The following is a 21,768-nucleotide window of genomic DNA, read 5'->3' as shown; positions in this document are numbered from 1 at the left end:
ACATATGACTGGACAAATTTACACGACTTCACTTTGGGTCAAGGATCAACCTTTGGCCTAAAAAGCTGTGGCCAGAAGGTCTGAGCCAATTGAAAGTAATATCTTCTGCTGAGGGGAGTTTCACAGTCTGGAGAGTGACATGAAAATCAGAATACAAATTCAAACCACAACCAGTAGTTCCAGAAAAAAAAAGAGTGATGGGACTGGGCTGGCTACTGATTCTTTGGGGGAAAAAAAGAAAAATTGGAAAAAGAGAGGGAGTCATTCTTCAATTACTTGAGTGAGGTAGCTGACTAAACTCTTGGGCATTCCTTCTATGTTCAAATCCCCTACCTTTGCTCCAGAGAGAAGGGAAGTCCAAAGAAAGATATAATTTTCTTTAAAAAACAAGAAAGCAAGACAAAATCTCCTGCCATAAGTAATCACTTCCAAATATTGACTTTTTAATCCCAAGTTTTATTTCCCTGTGGAATGACTGCATAACACACAGCTTGTGAGACATTTTCTCCCACTGCCCATTCAAAATGAGCAGTAACACTCACCTAGAATTGCACCATCCTGCTCATTTCAGGATCCCCAACACATATGACAATCACAAGCACGCTTTAGATAGAGGCACCTGTTTCTCCCGGTGACCTATCACTTCCAAGTGCCAAGGACTTGGCTCAGACACAGAGTTTGCTGTGTCCTTGACAAACAGGAGAGAGAAAGTGGCAGAAGCCGATTTAGGAGTAACAAAATTTCACCTGAAAATAGGAGCTTCTTTTCTTTGTTCCTACTTGACAACTTCCAGCCTATATTAAATGCAGTATAACATTATATATTGGAAACACAAAAGTATAACATTATATTGGAAACACAAGGCATCTAGGCTTTTGGCCAAAAATGTAGGGAAAAAAATAGCAAGCCTAATATTTCATGGAAAATTCTTGGCTTATATAATATTTTAATAAAGCTTAGTTCCATGTGCCAATAAGGCATAGAGATGACAGAATGATTTATGATTTAAATATCATATAATCACTGTAGTGTCTAGTACTGTCTTGTATCAGACAACATGAGAGAAGAAAATTCCCGGGGGCAAAGAAGAGAGAAGCAATGCAAAATCAATGCAGATATCAGTAGGGTGCATATGGCATAAACCGTCTCATTAAAAATCTGATGAAAGGATAATAATAGCTAACACATACTAAGAAGATATGAGCTTTATAAGTGTACTCTCATTTAATCTTGACAAAAATTCTATGAGGCAAGCATTATTACCTCCATTTTACAACTGAGATCCAGATTGGCTAATGTGCCAAAGGTTTAGTTGAATTGAGATGCAAACTCAGGCAATCTGATTTCCAAGCTCATGCTCATGCTCGTAGCCATGTGCTATACTAGGCTACTAATGTAATTAGTGAATGAGTTAACTTCTCTTGGGATTAAATGATTTCTATGATATGTGATCTATAACAACAAGGAGTTATGTCAGTCTACATAGAATATATTGGAAAAAAGGAACTGGGCTAAGAATTAAAAGAGTTGAGTTCTAGTCTTAGTCTGATCACATATTGAATGTATGGCCTTGGACTTATCATTGAAAGCCTGAGTTTCCATTTCCTCATTTGCAAAAAGGGAAAAAAAACAAGAAAGCATGATAACAACTGCCTGCTCGCGTCACTGAGTTTTTGTGAAGCTCAAATTAAATGATTTTGAAAAAAGTATATAATTTGAAAAGCACGTTCTGATATGAAATATTAACATTGAGAACTCACTACATATATCACATCTGAATAGTATCATAGAGATTCTCTGGTGGCTCAAACAGTAAAGAATCCACCTGCAATATGGGAGACCTGGGTTTGATCCCTGGGTTAGGAAAATCTTCTGGAGGAGGGCATAGCATCCCACTCAAGTATTCTTGCCTGGAGAATCCCCATGGACAGAGGAGCCTGGCGGGGCTGCAGTCCATGAGGTTGCAAAGAGTTGGACATGACTGAACAATTAAGCACAATATTATTATAAGGCATTATTTAAGTCAGAAAATCAACTTTTTCTGAAAGTTTAAAATTTGATATGATTTTAAAAATTTTGATATGATTCCAACTTTACAATGTTGAGATCATATATTCAAGCTGAAATATCATGTAAAAATGGCTCCAGAACATTGAAATCCTTGGAATTCTGGAAAGGGCAAATGCAAAATCAGTCTGCTGAGGTACAACCTCAATCTCCTGGGAAGGATGAATAAAATCAGATTAACTCACATTCAAAATTAAAATCACCAGGATAGAAATCAAGAGACACAACAAATTATAATATTAGCACAAAACACTAGAAAAAATTAGACGATCTATAAGATATTAAAAATATGTATGTTTTTCAAAAAAAGATGTGAAAATGTGCTCAATATCATTTTTCATCAGGAATGCAGATAAATGAACAGCTACCTACCCACTAAAATGACTAAAACCACGAAGACTAACAATACCAAGTGTTGGTGATGGTGAACTGTCCCACGCTGTTGTTGAGAGCAGAAATGGCACAACCAATATGGAAAACTGGCTGCTTCTACCAAGGCTAAAAATATGCGCCTCTGCCAGGACTCAACATTTCCACTCCTGGGCACATATCCAAGAGAAATGAGTGCTTATGTCCACAAAAAGACTTGTACAGAAATGTTAAGAGCAGCTTTATTCCTAAGAGTGAAAAGAAAACAAAAACAGCCCAAATCCCTGACAACGGGAAGATGGATGAATAAATGGTGGCTAATCCACACCAGGAAATAACTATTCCTGGTATATGGAACAACATGGCCAAAGCTCACAAATATTATGTTGAGTGAAAAAACACAGATACGGAAGAGTATCTTTATATGTGGTTCCATAAGAGTATCTTTATACATGATTCCATGTATACCAAGGTAAGCAACAAGCAAAACAAACCAATAATAAAATTAGTCATAACAAAATGAGCTCTGGTGGGGATCAATTACAGTCTGGAAAGGGGCAGAAGGAAATTTTCTAAAGCGATAAATATGTTTCATGGTCGATCTGTGATCTGTATGGCAGTTACATAGTTGTATACAAAGGTTTTTTTGTTTTTAATATTACATTTCTTGTTATATTCTATAGATTCCTGAGGCCATGCTAATTTTTTTCAGTCTCTTTTCTCATTTTTTAAATAATGTTATTTATTTATTTTTGGCTCTGCTGGGTCTTTGTGGCGCTCAGGGTTTTTCCCTAGCTGTGGCAAGTGGGGTCTACTCTCTAGTTGCGGCATGGGTTTCTCATTGTAGTGACTTGTTGCAGAGCACAGGCTCTAGGTGTGTGGGCCTCAGTAGCTGCAGCACATAGACTCAGTAATTGCAGCTCCTGGGCTCTTGAGCTCAGGCTCAGAAGTTGTGGTGCAGGGACTCTGTTGCTCTGTGGCCTGTGGGATCTTCCCTGATCAGGGATTGAACCCAGGCCTCCTGCATGGACAGACAGATTCCTTACCACCAAGCCACCAAGGAAACCCCACAAAGGTTTTCTAAAGGTAAGAAAAAGAGCAAATTAATTTAAAATAATCAAATAGAGACCTTCTAGAAAAGAAAAAAAGCCATTAAAATTAGCAATTCAATGGAGAGGTTCAACAGCAATTAAGCTTAAATTATGAGAGACTTCTTTGCACTGGAAACAGATCTAGAATGTAGCACAGAAAAAACTGATAGAAAATAAAAACACTGAAATGTAGAAAACTATTTACCAGTGGGAAGAGGGAAGGGGGTAGGGGAGGAAGAGATATAACTATTACGTATAAAATAAGCTGCAATGATATATTGTACAATACAGAGAACATAGCAAATACAATAACTATAAATAGGGTATAACCTTCAAAAATTGTAAATCAGTATATTATATGTGCATGCATGCTAAGTCACTCCAATCGTGTTCAACTCTGCAACCCCATGGGCTGTAGCCCACCAGGCTCCTCGGTCCATGGGATTCTCCAGGCAACAATAGTGGAGTGGGTGGCCATGCCCTCCTCCAGGGGATCATCCCCACCCAGGGATGGAACCCATGTCTCTTATGTCTCCTGCTTTTGCAGGTGGGTTCTTTACCCCTAGCACTACCTGGAAAGCCCACTATATTGTACACCTGTAACATATGATAATGTACAGCAAATATACTTCAATTAAAAAAAAAAAGGACACTGAAAAGATATGGAGGATAGATTTAGATCGTCTGAAAGAAAGATCCCAGAGGGGAAAACTGAGCATGAAGAGGACTCAGAGAGCCAAGAACTATTCCTAAAAAATTTGGACTCGGATGATTTCAGGAAGTACCTAATCCCTATTCTATTTAAACTATTACCATCCATAGAGAAGGGATATGTATCAATTCTTTCTACAAACACTCATAACAATTATCCAAAATCAGGCAGAGATAACACAGAAACAATAATACTAACTCACTTAAAGCTACCAATGCAAATACCCTAAGTATATAATAGGAAAAACAACCCAGTATTACATTAAAATAATAACTTACCATGACCAAGTGAAGTTTATCACAGGCATGTAAAAATAATATGACTTTTTTAACCTAGTAACTTAATTAACCCTATTAACTAGCCACAGAAGAAAAAAAAAGGTCACTTTGGTATATGCTAAAAAGGTCTCTTATGTAATTCTTCATTCCTTATTGATTTTAAAAATATAGAAAAGTTAGACTTCTCTGATGCTACAGTGGATAAGAATCCTCCTGCCAATGCAGGGGACATAGGTTCGATCCCTGGTCCAGGAAGACTACACATGCCACAGAGCAACTGAGCCTGTTCACTACAACTACTAGTCCACAAGCCTAGAGCCTGTGCTCTATGATTAGAGAAACCACTGCAATGAGAAGGCCATGCACTGCAATGAAGAGTAACCCTCACTCACCACAACTCGAGAAAGCCAGCCCACAGTAATGAAAACCCAGTGTGGCAAAAAAAAAAAAAGCTTTAAAAGAAACCCAGAAAGGTAGAAAAAGCACACTACCTCAAAATGATAACCATGTGAACTATATATTCTGGAAGCATTTTCTCAAAATCACTAAAAAGAAAAGCATGTCTGTTAGCATCATTATTTACTATTGATCTGAAAATACCAACAAATGCAGGCTAAGAAAAAATACACAAATTAAAAATTAAATACTAATTAAAGAAGTAGCATGAAAGTTATAATTATTTTAGAAAATATTATGTGTTAAGTGTAATTAGCCTGTGCTAAATCCTTTTACACACTTACCTCATTTAATATAAAACTCTTGAGAGGCAGATATTAGCGTCTTCATTGTACAGAAGAGAAAATGATGCTCAGAGTGATTGTGTTCCTCAAAGCCATTAACCAAGGAAATGGCAGAATTGGTCACTGATCCCACATCTCTCTGACTCTAAAAGTATATGAACTTAAACAAAGGGTATATTTCATGTGTGAATCAACTGCATAATAAATTTCTGTAGATTTACAGAGAGGAGAGTATTTTATTATCCCATTTATTCTAACAATAAAAGAGGGGATTTGACATTTTAAATTAGCAGCAAATACCGAATATTTCATTCTAACTTGAACCTGTTTAGAAAAACAACCTCGTGAAAGCTTTTCTGGCATAGGTCATTTTTACCTAAAGGAAAATTCAGGATATTTAACAGCAGAAAAAATCCTGGTAAATGATCACTGGGACCAATGAATCTACATGTCACTTTAAAATGTTCAACTTCTAAACAGCCCTTCTGCAGCAGGCATTTTTGAAAGGTGGCAGTAAGGAGTACCCTCCTGAGAGAGTTCTGGAAAATATCAGGTTCCCCTTTCCAAGAACTGCATGAGTCACTGATTTTTTAAAACATAGTGACGTGAAAGCTTAGCAATGGATCAAGACATTGTTGGGAATTGCTATCTCCCTAAGAGCTTCAGAAAAGCCTATAGCAAGACAGACCTGAGGCTTCTGCAAACTTGCCTCTCTCTGGCATGAGAATATCATGGCAAAATTTCACAGCCTGCAAACTTTCACAGCCTGCAAAATTTCTATTCTCCATCTTCTATTAGAAGATGCTAGTACCAGCTTCATTTAGTACTAGCATTTTTCACCCTATCAGTAAAAAATAATTATCACAGGGAAGGTCTACTTGACTGATAAAAGCACTTTTCTCTTGGAGACACTATTACAGTAAACCAGACATGCTGATTTCTTGGGTCTCTATTTTATTACCCGTATTTTGGCTGACTCACTTTCAGTCACGTGTCTTGATTAAATTCAAGAGTTGAGGAGATGCCAGTATAAATGCTGGGCAGTTGGGATTCTGAAGGTTGGTGGGGGTCTCAAAAATAATACTCAAACTGACCTTTACTAAGTACTTACAACAGACCGGTCACTAAGTGCTTTGTATGGATTGTGTCATCTTGTTCTCATAATAATTCTATGAGTTTCTTAAACCTAAGTGGGCAATAGATTCTCCAGGGGCATTCTTAAATGTACCTCATTAGAAGTGTTTATACCATCTCACGAAAGATATTTCAGTCTGGGGGCCAAAGATATTATCTTATTCTATCTTTCCTTCATAAAAGCTTGGAAGAGCATAAAATAAGGTAACCATGTGTCTCTCATGTAGCTGGATCACAGATTAACAATCCTCACTTTGAGATATTGTTCATAAAAAGGGTTGAGGATTACGGATCAGATGTTTTAGGGCTTCCGTGGTGGCTCAGATGGTAAAGAATCTGCCTGCAGTGTGGGAGACCCAGGTTCGATCCCTGGGTCAGGAAGATCCCTGGAGAAGGAAATGACAACCCACTCCAGTATTCTTGCCTGGAGAATCCCATGGACAGAGGAGCCTGGTGGGCTACAGTCCATGGGGTTGCAAAGAGTTGGACACAACTGAGTGAGTAACACATTTACATCAGATGTTTTGAGTATGTTGTAGCTTTCCACCTGGTAGGTATTTGACTCAAATAGACTCTTGGGTAAGATCAGGAAAATAACCTAATTCTCAAAAAGCTGCCCAAATAATTAACTCAATGTATTCATCACCTAGAATATGCAGATTCTGAATCTTTATTCACTGGGTAAATGGAAAGATGCATGGATCAGTGAATGCACTTCCCATTTTCCCCATCTCATCTCCTGTTTTTCCTCATTTCCATCTGATACATTGATCTTGTTACTATTCTTCAAACACACCAAGCTTCTTCCCAATTCAAAGTCTTTATACTTGTTCTTAGGCTGCCTGAGTCTCTGACTGATTTCTTTTTTCAAATTTAGGCTTCTTAACGAGGGTTTTGGGGTTTCCTAGGTGGCGCTAGTGGTAAAGAACCCGCCTGCCAATGCAGGTGACATAAGAGACATGGGTTCAATTCCTGGGTCAGGAAGATCGCCTGGAGAAGGGAATGGCTACCCGCTCCAGCATTCTTGCCTGAGAAATCCCATAGACAGAGGAGACAAGAGGGCTACAGTACAAAGGATGGCAAAGAGTTGGACACGACTGACGTGACTTAGTAGGCACACACACAAAGAGGTCTTTTCTGAACTCTATGTAAAATTGCCCATCTCTGGCCCCAGTTACTCTCGTTCTTTTTCCTGCTTTACCCTCTTTATAAATTTCAACACCACTGATAATTATAGAATGTATTACTTGTCTATTTGTTGGCTAACACCTTCCTCTCTAAGAATGAGTTGGAGCAGGGGCTTTGTTTTGTTCACCTGGTTGTACATTAAAAGATAGTCATTGTCATGAATGCCCCCTTCCTGGCCCACAGATTCACACCTGTGAGCTGGCAGAAGTTTGAGGTGTTGCACATGCACGCCGCATGGAAAATTTTTTTTCACTGATGGCTCTAATGGATATCGTTGAAGAAACGGGTAGCCTAATTTGGAGAGTGAGGTTCTTTTGCACATAATAGATATATATCTCAAAAAGAAATGTTCTCTGAAATCATTGGAACAGATAAGTACCAAGGGTTATATTGTCATTCCCACTTCATGATAACTCCAAAAAAGTGAGTGTATAACATGTTGTTTTGATTACTAGTTTATGTAACAGTTTTATTAAGTTGATTCCAAAGCAATATGTTCCAAAGTGGTTTATATGAGGACACTAATAAAGCAGCAGACCAAGCAAATAGACGAACTGTTATTTGGGCTGCTAACATTAATCGTTTCCATTGTCATTTTGAAGACTCTCCAAATTCTAAAATCTAATAAGGTTCAGACAAACAAAGAGTTCTAAATTCACAAGTCAAATCAAAGGCAAAGTCATCAAATGCAAGGCCTTTACCTTTTACCTGAGATAAGAGGGAAGTTCAAGAGGGAGGGGACATACGTATATCTATGGCTGATTCATGCTGAGGTTTGACAGAAAACAAAATTCTGTAAGGCAATTATCCTTCAATTAAAAAATAAATAAATTTTTTAAAAAAGGGTCCTTTCAAGGACTTCACTGATTTGTATTTGATAATCAAAGCAGCAGACAAATGGGGAAAGCATCAGCCTTTCTTGTTTGAAGTCACCCGACCAACTCTGTTTCTTCGGAGAATGAGAACTGCAGAAATTTTTTTATCTGCAAATAAAATGCACATAAAGTCTAAAAGGAATCTAACCGATGTTTACTTATAAGTGAATAGCTATCCTTAAATTGTTTCCCGATTACTGTATAAATTTCTCTGGGATGTAACATGAGTAGATTCTTACTGGATTCCTAAAGTCAAGAAAACCATAAAATTTAAAGTTAGCTCTGTTCATTAGAGGTCTCCTCTGGGAGTAACGCACAAATCAGTCTTCACTCTTGAGCAATTAGGACATTATAGAACAGTTAAGAAAATTTTAAGTGGGTGACAGCAAGAGTGATTAAATAAGCAGACCAATAAAATAAGCCTGAAGTAGTAAATATGTTCTTGAAAAATTGATTTCCTTCACAAATTTCTCAGAAGTAAATTTAAATGTTCATTATTTGGCCTATAATATGAGAAAAGGGGGATCATAGGGGAAGAACTAGAATCAATTAATACTAGATATTTATCTAGCAGCTACTTGTGTCCACAAAGATCTCTGGGGATACAGATATATCTCCATTAGGTTCAAAAGTTGTCAAGAGAAACATAGCCGGCAAACGCCAAGTTTAAACAAGTTTCATATGTAAACAAATGTAAGTACTGGGGACCTGGAGCAGTGAGGACAGTTGCTGAGGAAGGAAGGAGTTTGAAGGGAAGAGAAGGGAAAAATAAAGAAAGAAGGGAGAGATGATAAGTAATGAAATCTTTGCAGACAGATATGGCCCCAAACTTCAAGGAGGGCTTCCCAGGTGGCTCAATTGTAAAGAATAAGCCTGTCAATGCAGGAGACACAGGTTCAATTCCTGGGTCAGATAAATTCCTTACAGAAGGATGTGGCAACCCACTCCAATATCCTCGCCTGGAGAATCCCATGGACAGAGGAGCCTGGCGGGCTACAGTCCATGGGGTGTCGAAAGAGTCAAACTCAACTTAGTGACTGAACAGTGACAACAATAAAGACTTCAAGGAGACCCCCAAGCTTCAGATTACCTATGTGAGCTATGAGAAATGGTTGTAAATACACAAAGAAAGATGAGAGTTAGAGTAAGTGCAAGACAGACAGAAACACAGTGTTGCGAGCACTATTCCTTCTTTTCTTCATTTGACGAGTATTTGTTGAGTACCCATTTCCAGGAGCTAGGAATAATTCCAGACACTGGGTCTGTGGTATTAACAACAAACTATGTGTCCTCATGCAGCTTCCATTTAGCATAGAAAAATTAGTTAAAGGAAAAAGACATAAAGATTTGGTTTAAAAAATGTCAGGAAGAAAAAAGAAAAAGCCTGTGATGTTTTTATAGTACACATTCTCCATCTGAATGGCTGCTATTTGTTTTTAGGCATATTATTGCCAAAACTTTGCTTATCAATTTCTTAAAATTAACCTTTATTGTGTGTATTCTTAGTGCTCTTATTTTGAATTAATTTGAAGCACTGACTACTAAAAAGTAGGGTACAGAGTTTATCATTCCAAAACAAGTCAAAACTTGAAACTGCATATTTGGAAGAATTACATCTCACGAGGAAAAAAAAACTGAATTCTAAATATGATTATTATCACAAAAGGCCAGAATTTCCATAATATTCTGATATGGATTTGTGGCCCATCCTCTCATAATTCTCCTCAACAGTTCACCATTTCCCATCCAATTTCCCTAATATTTCTCTCTCATCACAATGTCACAGTCCTCTGTGACTTTACCCTCCAAATATTGACTCTGTAGCTTTCCTTTTGTATACATTTGTATATTGTCTACTGACATTGTTTATTAGCCCCAGACCTCACTCCTTCTCTAATTAACACAACAGTTTCCAGTGTCCCCTTCTGCTGATCACAGCATGTTGGAGCCTGAAAGGACCCTTAGCAATGCAAGCTTCAAAGCCATCTTGGCCTCTTGTTCCTGATCAACCCTCCTAAAGCAGGCACTTCTGGTGTTCTCTAATCAGATTCCTTCCATGGCTTACCACTACCTCCTAAAGACTGTCCAGACTTCTTTTTTTGAGCATTTAAGGCTGTCTGGTGTTTTGTTTTTTGTGGTGGGTGTTTTTTTTTTTTTTTTTTTTGAGGTATCAGCATGGTTTTCAACCTTACCTTTCCCATTCATTGACTCAAAAGTATTCTTTGAGCCCCTCTGACATATAGGCTGTGACATTGAGTCACAGCCCTGCTCTCTAGCAGCCCCCAGTTTCATGGACTGCGGGGAAGAGTGGCGAGGGCATGGGACAAGGACAGGAATAACTCCTTGTGTTCAGAGTGGTGGTGGCAGAGGTTGTTCGGGGAGCACTGGGCCCACACATCCAGCCCCGCTCTTTTGCCTGTGTTGCCGCATCAGTGCTGATCAGTTTGTTACTAAAACATGGCTCACTCTTGTCAATCCTCCCTCACACTCTTCCTTCCTGAGAAAAGTGGAATGTCTTTTCTCAGTTTTGCTCCAAACCCAAATATATCTGGGCTTTCAAAGACTAGTGATCATGTCCTACTCTTTTTGACCCCATGGACTGTAGCTCGCCAGGCTCCCTGTCCACGGGGATTCTCCAGGCAATAATACTGGAGTGGGTTGCCATGCCCTCCTCCAGGGAATCTTCCTGACCCAGGGATCGAACCAGTGTCTCCTGCACTGCCGGCAGACTCTTTACTGCTGAGTCACTGAGGAAGCCCCTCAGACTAGACCAGATGCCAAATAATCCATGCCGATTTCTTTCCTTAGTCTTCTAGTCTTAATATATCTAGATTAGTTCTATTTCCACTCGCATTCTAATCACATCCTTGCTAGTATTAGAGTTTATTATCAAATCCATGTCTTTTACTACAACTCTCTCTTAAGAACAGCACTGTGATTATATATATATATATACACATTCCTTGCCCAAATAGGTATTTGATGAATGTTATCCCAGCTAAAATAACAGGGAATAAATTGTACACCAAACAACTGCAAAATGGAATAATGAGGGGATTAACTGTACAATTGGATCCCCACACATTTGTAGTAAAACTACTGCGCAAAATTACTGTAAAAATTCACAACAGTGGAGAACAGAGCTACCACCAATAGACTAGGATCCCCAGGCTTGAAGGGGTTAAGCAGGTCTATCCAGGAGGAGGAAAAAACGATTCTTCATTTGCCTTCATTAAAGACTAATTTTAGGTCTCTTGGTAATTAAATGAACACATTGTTTATGCTCCATACTGCTTTCTGCTCTGAGTCTTGGAAAATACATGAAATTTCCAAGAATTAAAGTTTCCATTAACACAAGTGCCAAATCAGGAGGCCTGACCTGTGGGAGAAAGCACATTTGTCTTTGCTGGCTCTTTTTCAAAAAGCTATAGAAAGATATTTACTATATAACCTTTCTTGCGCACAACTGCTCTGTTCTATCATCCAGGACATCTACACAAGAGGGAGAAGCTGCAACATTTCAGAAAGCCACCAATTACTGAAGACGACGGTTTGAGTTCTAAAGTGTTGACAGCAGTCCCTGTTTGGGATAAGTTTTTTTTTATTGGAAGAGACTTTGAATGGTTTTTTTTCTTCTACTTTTTTTTTTTTTCGTCGCAGTTGTATGTGTGTGCGTGTATTTAATTCCCTGAGAACCAGCTTTGGCTGGTGAAGAAATAAATGAAGTGGGTTTCAGAACATCTTCTACTTGTATCATCCCTACCAGACGGAAATTTAATGTAAATAATCACGTGAGCACATAGCCTGGATGCCTCTGAGGAATATTTGCTGAGCTCTATCTCTGGTTTTACTGGATCTGAAGTAGCACAGTTACCTACTCAGGTTTAAGAAGAAAAAAAAAATCTCTTTACGTCAATGCATTCGAACTCCAAGTTCTCTCCCCTAAGCTGGGAGCCTTTCAAATTCCTGCTGGCGTCAGGGGGTCTCGGCTACTGGGGAAAGAGCCGGTTCTGCAGGCCCCGCCCTCCCCCGCCGCCCCTCCCCCAGGCTGGTTCCCTAACTCCCCCGGACTCGCCTCCCCCCGGCACCCCCTCCCGCCCCCATCTCGGAATTTCGGCTGCCTCAGAGGGCTGGCGCGCGTCAAAGCCCAAACTGGGAGTCTGATTTGTGGCGCATCACCCACAGGTCCTCTCCCCGCAACCCCTCTTCCGCCCCCGGCCGCAGCCCAGGGCTACAGCCGAGCAGGGGGAGGGGGGAAAGCTACAACCATCCCCCTTCCTCCAGCCCGCCCCAGCGGGTGCAGATTCAATTGCACCTTTTATTACTTTAACTCTTCTCCCTAGGACACGCGGCCCCCGATCGGTCCCTCCGGCAGTCGCAGTTACCGCTCCCGAGGGCGGAGATGGGACAGCAAGGGACCTGTCCGCGGCGGGCCAGCGAGTGCGGGGACTTGCGGCCGCCCAGCCCGCGGCCGGGAGTCTGTAAGTTTCCACACTCCTCCGGGGGAGGGGAGGGGGAGGCTGAGCGCGTACCCGCAAAAGATTTAAAATGCAAAACACCAGCGAGGTTGACAGCGTCGGAGGGATTTTCGGGGCACGTTGTTTTACTGAACTCTTTACGCAGCCGGCAGGCTGTTATCCGGGTTTTCCTGCAGCTTGTATGGTTGATCCCTTTGTCATAAAGAAGTTCAAGTTATTACATTATGAGTTCAAATGGGAATTTTTTTTAATGCAACTCATACTTCTTTGAAATGTAAAATACCTCTTCGTAAAATTACATAACAGTGCTTATTATTTTGTCGAGTTGTTATTTATACTGTGCAGGAGTGTCCACGGCCTTTTCTTTGCCTACTTCTAAAAAAGAACAGAAAAAGAATCCCCCTCTCTACTTTTGATATTGCTACATCATGTGAGGAGTTTACTAAATAGATCGTGATACCAAGCTGGCCTCAGTTTTCCTCGCGATCGCGGTGCGCTTGGGTTTTGGCAGTAATCTCCAGACGCGGGTAATCTCAGAAATATCATTAAAGCTGCTGTTTACAGGAAGGCTCCGGGTTTTAACTAAGGCTGTGCCCTTAAGTGTTCAAAACGATAAGGGCTATTAAAACAGTTCTGGTTTAGACCAAGTAATTTTCCCGAGATCTAAGAACTCATGCACTATAAGATCATACCTTTAGCTTTGCACGCCACCTGTAAGGTATAGACACACCCCTCCAATGCAAGGACGGAAGAGTCGAAGAAGGGGGAGGTGGGTAATTCTGAATCTTGGTTTCCCTCCCGCAGGACGGGTCTCGAGGGAAGGAGAGGCAGGTCGCAGACAGGTGCCTAGGCTGGCTATGGTGACGGGACGATGTTGGCCAGGAAGAGCATCATCCCCGAGGAGTATGTGCTGGCGCGCATCGCGGCGGAGAACCTGCGCAAACCGCGCATCCGGGACCGCCTCCCCAAGGCCCGCTTCATCGCCAAGAGCGGGGCTTGCAACCTGGCGCACAAGAACATCCGGGAGCAAGGACGGTTTCTCCAGGACATCTTCACCACCTTGGTGGACCTGAAATGGCGCCACACCCTGGTCATCTTTACCATGTCGTTCCTCTGCAGCTGGCTGCTCTTCGCCATCATGTGGTGGCTGGTGGCCTTTGCCCACGGGGACATCTATGCTTACATGGAGAAAAGCGGGATGGAGAAAAGTGGCTTGGAGGCCACCGTGTGTGTGACTAACGTCAGGTAAGAAGGCGTCGGGCTGAGGTGGGGTGGAAGACAGAATAGAAAAATAGATGAAACTGCCCTTTCTGTCTTTGTTGTTTTGTTGACAGTGAACTAAAGACTTTATTTTAGTACGTTCAGAAGCAAAAACATAAAATAGCAAAAACAAAAAACGAATCTGATGTATTAAAAATTTTTTGGGGTGCAGCCTTGGATGAGGAGTCTTTGAAAATGTAGAGTTTCAATCCCTTGGGCTAGCCTTGAAAATATTTTACTGGTTATTTAAAAAGCATTTCACTTAGTTCCTTGCTCAAAAAAAAAAGAAAAAAAAGCACACATTTAGTTTTCCGTCTGAAAAAGCTGCTGTCCATAGTTCCAGTATCCACAAGGAAATATCTCTGATCAACAAAAAATGTTGTGCAAATGCTAGTCATGTTCCATGACTTCTCTTCCCCGTGACATTTTCAGAAATAATGGAAAAAAAGAAAAAATAAGAAAACCCTGGTGGAGAGGGGATCTAAATTAAAAAACAAAAAATCCACCAGAAATGAAATATATATTAAGCTTTTCTTTATCAAGATGATCTTGAATAGCTGATTGCTTGCTTTAATTCCAAAATTAAAAGTTATGTTAACATTCAGAACTAGAAAAAAACTAATCTTTGATAGAAATTGGTCCAAATTTTTGATGGAAGAGATTATGTAGAAGTGATTTAACATTGTGGTTTTCTCTAAAAGGTTTAGTAGGATAGGGAGGCAGTTCCTAAATTGCCCTAATTTTTTTTCTTATATCATAAATATTTCAAAGATAAGTGAATTTGGTTTCAGTGATTCTCTGCTCATATTTTCACATGGCCTAAGAACATTTACTTGGGGGTGATTTGTCTCTTAATTTTGTTGTTTAAAGATGGAAAAAGATAACATCAATTGCAAAAATATTCACCCTGTAGAGAAATATTTGTAATAATACAAATAATTTTTCCAGGACATTTTCCAAATAATATCCCAAAATCACAGAATTCATAAAACAAAGCAACTTGAACAGGCACCGTTCTGTCAGGAAACTGGAAAGAATAAAACCTTTACTGATCCTGAAATGTCAAATTAGCATACCACTGCAAGAAGCAGAAACACAGACTGTAAATTTGCCCATTCTTCCCTTCCCTGAGTAGTTGAGATGCCAGCTTATCAAAATGGGCATGCAGTATTTGTCACAGAGATCACATACCACAGATTTCAGCTCAGATTTTGAGGAGAGAAAGCCAAATTGAATTGATCCATTGCCTTTACCATCGAGTTAGATATTATTTTCTTGTCTTAAACTTGTCACAAACTATTGTCTCAAAGAAAATACAGGTAAAAAAATGTACGTGATCATCAGTACACCAAATATAAAGGAAACAAAATACTATGTTTAACAGATATGTATAGGTCAGATATCATTATAATATTTCTCTTTAAGAAGTTTATTGGCACTGCTATTAGTGAATCATTTTCCTATCGAGGTACACTTTTAATAAACATGAAGTAGACACACATAAAATGAAATAAAAGAAACAGAAATAATAAACCTTGAAAAATAAATGACAGATTTTATTCTGTCATTTTATATTTATAAAGCCAAGATGAATATATTGGCTTTCCTTGTGGAAAAAGTCATTAGGCAATTGATTAAAGATATGTCATTACAAGGGAGATATTTTCAGTGATTTTGTAAAAGAACTTGACAGAGTACCTGGTTATTAAAAGCTGTTTTACTGCTAGCTTTTATTGTTCAACAAGATGTGTTTTGAGATATGTTCATTCCTCTGATGGATTCCTGCTGCTGTGAACATTCAATTCACTATTAGAAATAGTGTTGCAGATACAATGAAACAAACTTGATTTTAGCAATGTGACAATTTTAGCATTTTATTTATTTATTTTTCATTATATGATTATCTAAACATTTTTAAACTTTTTATTGAAATATAGTTGATTTAACTTTAGCATTTTAAATTTTGCTTCTTACCTAAAAAATATTATTGGACATCTTTCAATGTAAAAAATTTACTTATTTTAACATTTTGGTACTATGTATACTTCAGTGCAATATAAATTTTAATCATAACCAACTGTACATAATACTTTTTCACCAAAGAAAAAGTAGATACAGAAAACTTTCTATTTTTTTCCCAAAGGAGATTTAAAACATGACTAATAATATGTCTAATTTTTTTGCATTTCCTTTCCTTTCTTAAGTTCAATGTCCCACCTTGTCATCAACACTGAAAATAACTTATTATAATGAACATTCTCTATTGTGTCCAAATAATATTTGACGTTCTTCTTCTAGGCTGGTTGACCTTCCCTTTCAGGTCGATGACTTTCTAACATGAGTCAGAAAGTAACCAACGCATTTCCTCTTCTTATTCAGCCTAACTCCCTCTGTCTCAGAACAAACCAGAAGCTAAACACTTTGATCTCTTGAGGTTGTTTAGCACAACAGGTGTTCATTAAAACACTGAGTCTTGCACCATATAGTTTGGAAACAAGTTCTTTCATAAATAAATAACATACACAAATCGCATATGAATAGTCTCTTAAGTCATTAAAATGAAACATCTGGGCATATTCATCATTACACTGCTCGCTGAAGCATGTATGTTGTTTAGTTGCTAAGTCGTGTCTGACTCTTTTGTGACCTGCATGGACTACAGCTTGTCAGGCTCCCCTCTTCATGGGATTTCCCAGGCAAGAATACTGGAGCGGGTTGCTGTTTCCTACTTCAGGTTGTTATTTCCTACTTCCTGACCCAGGGATCGAACCTGCATCTCCTACATTGGCAGACAGATTCTTTAGCACTGAGCCACTGGGAAAGCCTGAACTATGTATACATTATCAGAAATCACTGTTGTGTCCATGCCCCTTCTCTGGGGTCTCTTCTTATTCTTTGCCATGGTTTTGGTTTATACAGTGTATCTTGTGTGTAGCTAGTGCAAAAAGCAATCATTGTGGTTTTCCATGAATCTTTTTAACAACAGAACGGATAGGAAAGGCACTTTTTCATTTAAAAGTTAAAGGAATCATCTGCGACATCAACTATGCTTCAATTAAATAAAAAACAAAAATCCCTGATTATGAGCCCAGTTGGAAAAAAAAATCACCTTATGTGTGTTTGCTTACCATTCATGGGGTCCCACCAAAATATAGTATGTATACTCAATATCCAAATATTTAAACATTTTGCTCACTCACTGTGTGGCATTAAGAAACAGCTAATGCTTTGACAGTTGACCTATCATCTATAAAATTAGAGAAGTTTGAAATTGGAGTGGAGGGCAGACATGACTAAGACTGTTTCTATTAAGAAGCCACAGCAGTAAGGGTTATGTACTTAAGTGAATAAATTAAAGAGAAAAATGACCAAATGTGGTGCCTCTCAATTAGGGAGATAAATCTGAGTTATCTGCAAGCTTTTCGAAAGTCTTGTGCAGGTCCACACTAAATTACCAAATCAGTGTTTACACTGAGATCAGGAAGAAAAGCACAGTGTGAAAAATCTTCGCAGGAAAATCCTGACACATGTTGGCCCCTTCCTTGTGTCTCTTTCAGAAACAAGGCCAGAAGTGAGAGGATTTGTGCCCTTATTAATTATGATCTTGACACAGTCACTTAATAATCTTTACCTCAAATCCTTCCTGTAAAAGCTTCAGTATTCTCTAGCTCACTTAGAGAACAAAAGGAAACAATCAATGAGAAAACATGTTTGGTTCCAAATAGCACAACATTCTTTTTTTATTTAAAAATACTAGTATTTTGAATGGCATGTTTTACACCACTCTTTAGCACTGTGCTTTCTCTATATAAGGTACATAGTGTTCACTAATGAATATGATTTTGAAGGTTGTAAACAATAAAAAGTTCACTCATGACTCAGTTTGTTCCATATAACTCGAGTCACTTAAATACAGCTTGGCAATAAATAATAGGCACCGACTTGGATGAGTTTAACAAAATAAACCATGCCTTTGTGAATGTGAAGGGCTTCCCTGATAGCTCAGTTGGTAAAGAATCCGCCTGCAATGTGGGAAACCTGGGTTCAATTCCTGGGTTGAGAAGATCCCCTGGAGAAGGGAAAGGCTACCCTTTCTAGTATTGTGGCCTGGAGAATTCCATGTTCTGTATAGTCCATGTGGTGGCAAAGAGTCAGATACGATTGAGCGATTTGCACTTTCACTTTTCACTTGTGAAAGTGAAGTATTTCACAATGATACATGCAGATAAGAGAGAAAATGAACAAGTGCTTGTGTTTAGAATAGGGCATTTGATATGTTAAGTTAGCTAGTGTTTCCAAAAGTATTTAATAGCCTTTGGACGTGAACAGGTAAACAGATAAAGAAGATGTAGTACACACACACACACACATATATAATGGAATATTACTCAGTCATAAAAAAGAATGAAATAATTCCATTTGCAGCAATGTGGATGGACCTGGAGATTCTCATATTAAGTAAGCTAGACAGAGAAAGACAAATATCATGATATAACTTATATGTAGAATCTAAAAATATGATACAAATAAACTTCTTTACAAAACAGAACTAGTTTCACAGATGTAGAAAATCAGCTTATGGTTACCAAAGGGGAAAGGAGGGGAGAGGAATAAATTAGGAGTTTGGGATCAAAATATATATACTACTATATATAAAACGGATAACCAACAAGGAGCTACTGTATTACATGGGGAGCTATACTCGATATTATATAACCACCTATAATAGAAAAGAATCTAAAAAAGAACATATATAACTGAATCACTTTGCTGTATACCAGAAATAACACAAAATTGTTAATCAACAGTAATGAAAAAAAAATTTAAATAGCCTTTGAAAGAAGAGCATGAAAAATTCAACTTCACGTGTTATTTCATGATTCAAAAATCTGAACTGATGGCACTCTTTTCTGACCTCATTCCTTACAGGTCTTTCACCTCTGCCTTCCTCTTCTCCATTGAAGTTCAAGTGACAATTGGATTTGGAGGGAGAATGATGACTGAGGAATGCCCTCTGGCTATCACAGTCCTGATTCTACAGAACATTGTGGGTTTGATCATCAATGCGGTCATGTTGGGCTGCATTTTCATGAAAACAGCCCAAGCTCATCGAAGGGCAGAAACCTTGATTTTCAGCCGCCACGCGGTAATCGCCGTCCGAAATGGCAAACTGTGTTTCATGTTCCGCGTGGGGGACCTAAGGAAAAGCATGATCATCAGCGCCTCTGTGCGTATCCAAGTGGTCAAGAAAACCACGACCCCGGAAGGCGAGGTGGTACCTATTCACCAACTGGACATTCCTGTTGACAACCCCCTTGAGAGTAATAACATTTTCCTGGTGGCCCCTCTGATCATCTGCCATGTGATTGACAAGCGCAGCCCCTTGTATGATATCTCGGCCACTGACCTGGCCAACCAAGACCTGGAGGTCATCGTGATTCTAGAAGGAGTGGTCGAAACTACTGGCATTACTACACAAGCTAGAACCTCCTACATTGCTGAGGAGATCCAGTGGGGCCATCGCTTCGTGTCCATTGTGACCGAAGAGGAAGGCGTGTATTCTGTGGATTACTCCAAATTCGGCAACACCGTGAAAGTAGCTGCTCCAAGGTGCAGTGCCCGAGAGCTGGACGAGAAGCCTTCCATCCTTATCCAGACCCTCCAGAAGAGTGAATTGTCCCACCAGAATTCTCTGAGGAAGCGCAATTCCATGAGAAGAAACAATTCCATGAGAAGGAACAATTCCATCCGCCGGAACAATTCTTCCCTCATGGTGCCCAAGGTGCAATTTATGACTCCAGAGGGAAATCAGAACACTTCTGAATCCTGACAGCAAGACGACCCCCAGAAAGTCTTTGATCCGCTGTTGAAGAGTTTCTGCAGGGCATGGACAGATTGCACTGGAGCTGAAACACAACAATTTGTCCTTGTTTATCTTATTACACTAAATAATATGCATATTCCAACAGCAGCACTTTCTGTGTCAATAAATGGTAACTCACACGGTGTAGGGTTCCTGTCTCACACTTGTTTCACCCTTGCAATATCACCCTATCACCCTCAGTGATAGGCTTAGGTTATGCAGAGGAAATGCTCTCATTTCTGTCCATTTGAAACACAAGAATTACACAAATAGTAATAGACCTTAAATACAAAAGTGGGTCAAGAAATGATACTGCTTGAAATGCTTACTGGGTGACACCACAGATATCTGTTCCTATGGTTCACCTTGGAAAAGAGATAGAATGGGCAAGGAGACCCAAAACTATGTTTTTCCTATCTCCCTTTCCCTCTCTTTTTTAAACTGCACCAGGTAAAAAGCTTGAGGCAAAAGCTGCTTGGTTCCTTTTTTATTTTTTTGTTTATTTTGCTGATTAATTTTTAAATATTGAATTTTATTTTTTTCTCAAATTGTATATTATGAGGAGAAATAGTATTAGGAAAATTGCACTAAAATGTTAGTCAGGAACATCTGTGAAATTGGAAAACAACAACTAAGTTCAATTCTAATCATGTTCCTACATGAACATAATGAAGTTTAACTAGAAACCAAAATTCCTATTCTGTTAAATCAGCTTATTGCAGTGTAAGGCTCAATGTTTCAAAGCTAGAAATCACCCCACAAAATGATTGATGAATGAAAGTTCCTGTTAACTTCTCATTCAGGGTCTTGAAAACATGAACAGAAACAGAAACTCATTCAGGGTCTTGAAAACATGAACATAATTTATTTTTGGATTTCCCACAGAAAAACTGCTTAGTTCTAATCACTTCTAAGTGGATTCTGTTCACTCACTTTGTTCTTCACAGTGACCTCCAGAGGTTTCTTTGTCCCTTTCATGGCCACCTGTTGGCAGAACCAGGCAAAGAACTTTGGAGAATAGCTAAGAACATTCCTTTCTCACTTAGGACTGAATTCCCCCAAAGGACATCTACTTCTTTTGGCTTCTCACTTCTTAAGAGCCTCCATTATAGTGAATATTTTACTAAAATATTTTCTTTGTATTCACTGTAGTTTTGCAGTTTCTTTTTCAAAAAATTATCCCTAATGAACGCTCAAGGAAAAAAACATTCATTTTTAGAGTCATACGAAAGAGACATCACACATGTTGATACTCACTTCTGAGGGCCCCTCTCTTTGAGATCTGTTATTCCAAAGGAACTATGTTTTTAAATTTTCATGTTGATTTCATTTCATTCCAAGTTTTAGAATGTTCTGTGGGCTTCCCTGGTGGCTTAGATGACAAAGAATCTGCCTGCAATGTAGGAAACCTGGATTCGATCTCTGGATTGTGAAGATACCCTGGAGAAGGAAATGGCGACCCACTTTATTCTTGCTTGAAAAATCCCATGGACAGAAGAGCTTGGCAGGCTTCTGTCCATGGGGTTGCAAAAGAGTCAGACACAACTTAGCACCTAAACAACAACAAATCTTAAAAGACTCATGCATCTAACCAAATGAATGGAAATTGTTTCTCAGGTTACCAAATTAATCATCTCTAAAAAATTTTAACTACTCCTTTGAATTCCAGACTTGTATATCAAATAGGTACTTGAAGCTCCACTTGATACCTAA

The 21,768-nt window shown here is 39.0% G+C and overlaps 1 protein-coding gene and 1 long non-coding RNA gene across 2 annotated transcripts in view; one reads left to right on the top strand and one right to left on the bottom strand.

Annotated features, from left to right (window-relative positions):
• LOC122680064 overlaps positions 1 to 13,739 on the bottom strand; it is a 114,524-nt gene extending 100,785 nt beyond the window's left edge. The window contains exon 1 of the long non-coding RNA XR_006336600.1: positions 13,625 to 13,739. This is a non-coding gene — a long non-coding RNA (uncharacterized LOC122680064). The remainder of the gene's footprint in view (positions 1 to 13,624) is intronic.
• Positions 12,492 to 20,200, top strand: KCNJ8 (potassium inwardly rectifying channel subfamily J member 8). Its single transcript, XM_043880920.1, has 4 exons — positions 12,492 to 12,639; positions 12,798 to 12,935; positions 13,737 to 14,177; positions 19,122 to 20,200. Exons 3-4 carry the CDS (start codon positions 13,804 to 13,806, stop codon positions 20,020 to 20,022), a joined length of 1,275 nt encoding a protein of 424 aa, XP_043736855.1. The 5' UTR covers positions 12,492 to 12,639; positions 12,798 to 12,935; positions 13,737 to 13,803; the 3' UTR covers positions 20,023 to 20,200.
• Positions 20,201 to 21,768: the final 1,568 nt, after the last annotated feature.

Source organism: Cervus elaphus, chromosome 22, assembly GCF_910594005.1.
Source record: "Cervus elaphus chromosome 22, mCerEla1.1, whole genome shotgun sequence".
Classification (NCBI taxonomy): Eukaryota; Metazoa; Chordata; class Mammalia; order Artiodactyla; family Cervidae; genus Cervus; species Cervus elaphus.
Note: the sequence above shows the minus strand (reverse complement) of the source record. Positions and strands in the feature narration are given on the sequence as shown.

Bases quoted from the DNA above. Each gene is read 5' to 3' on its own strand.
- KCNJ8 (XM_043880920.1), top strand. From the start codon at position 13,804: ATGTTGGCCAGGAAGAGCATCATCCCCGAGGAGTATGTGCTGGCGCGC. The intron at 14,178-19,121 runs GTAAGAAGGCGT...CATTCCTTACAG, and splicing joins GTGTGTGTGACTAACGTCAG to GTCTTTCACCTCTGCCTTCC.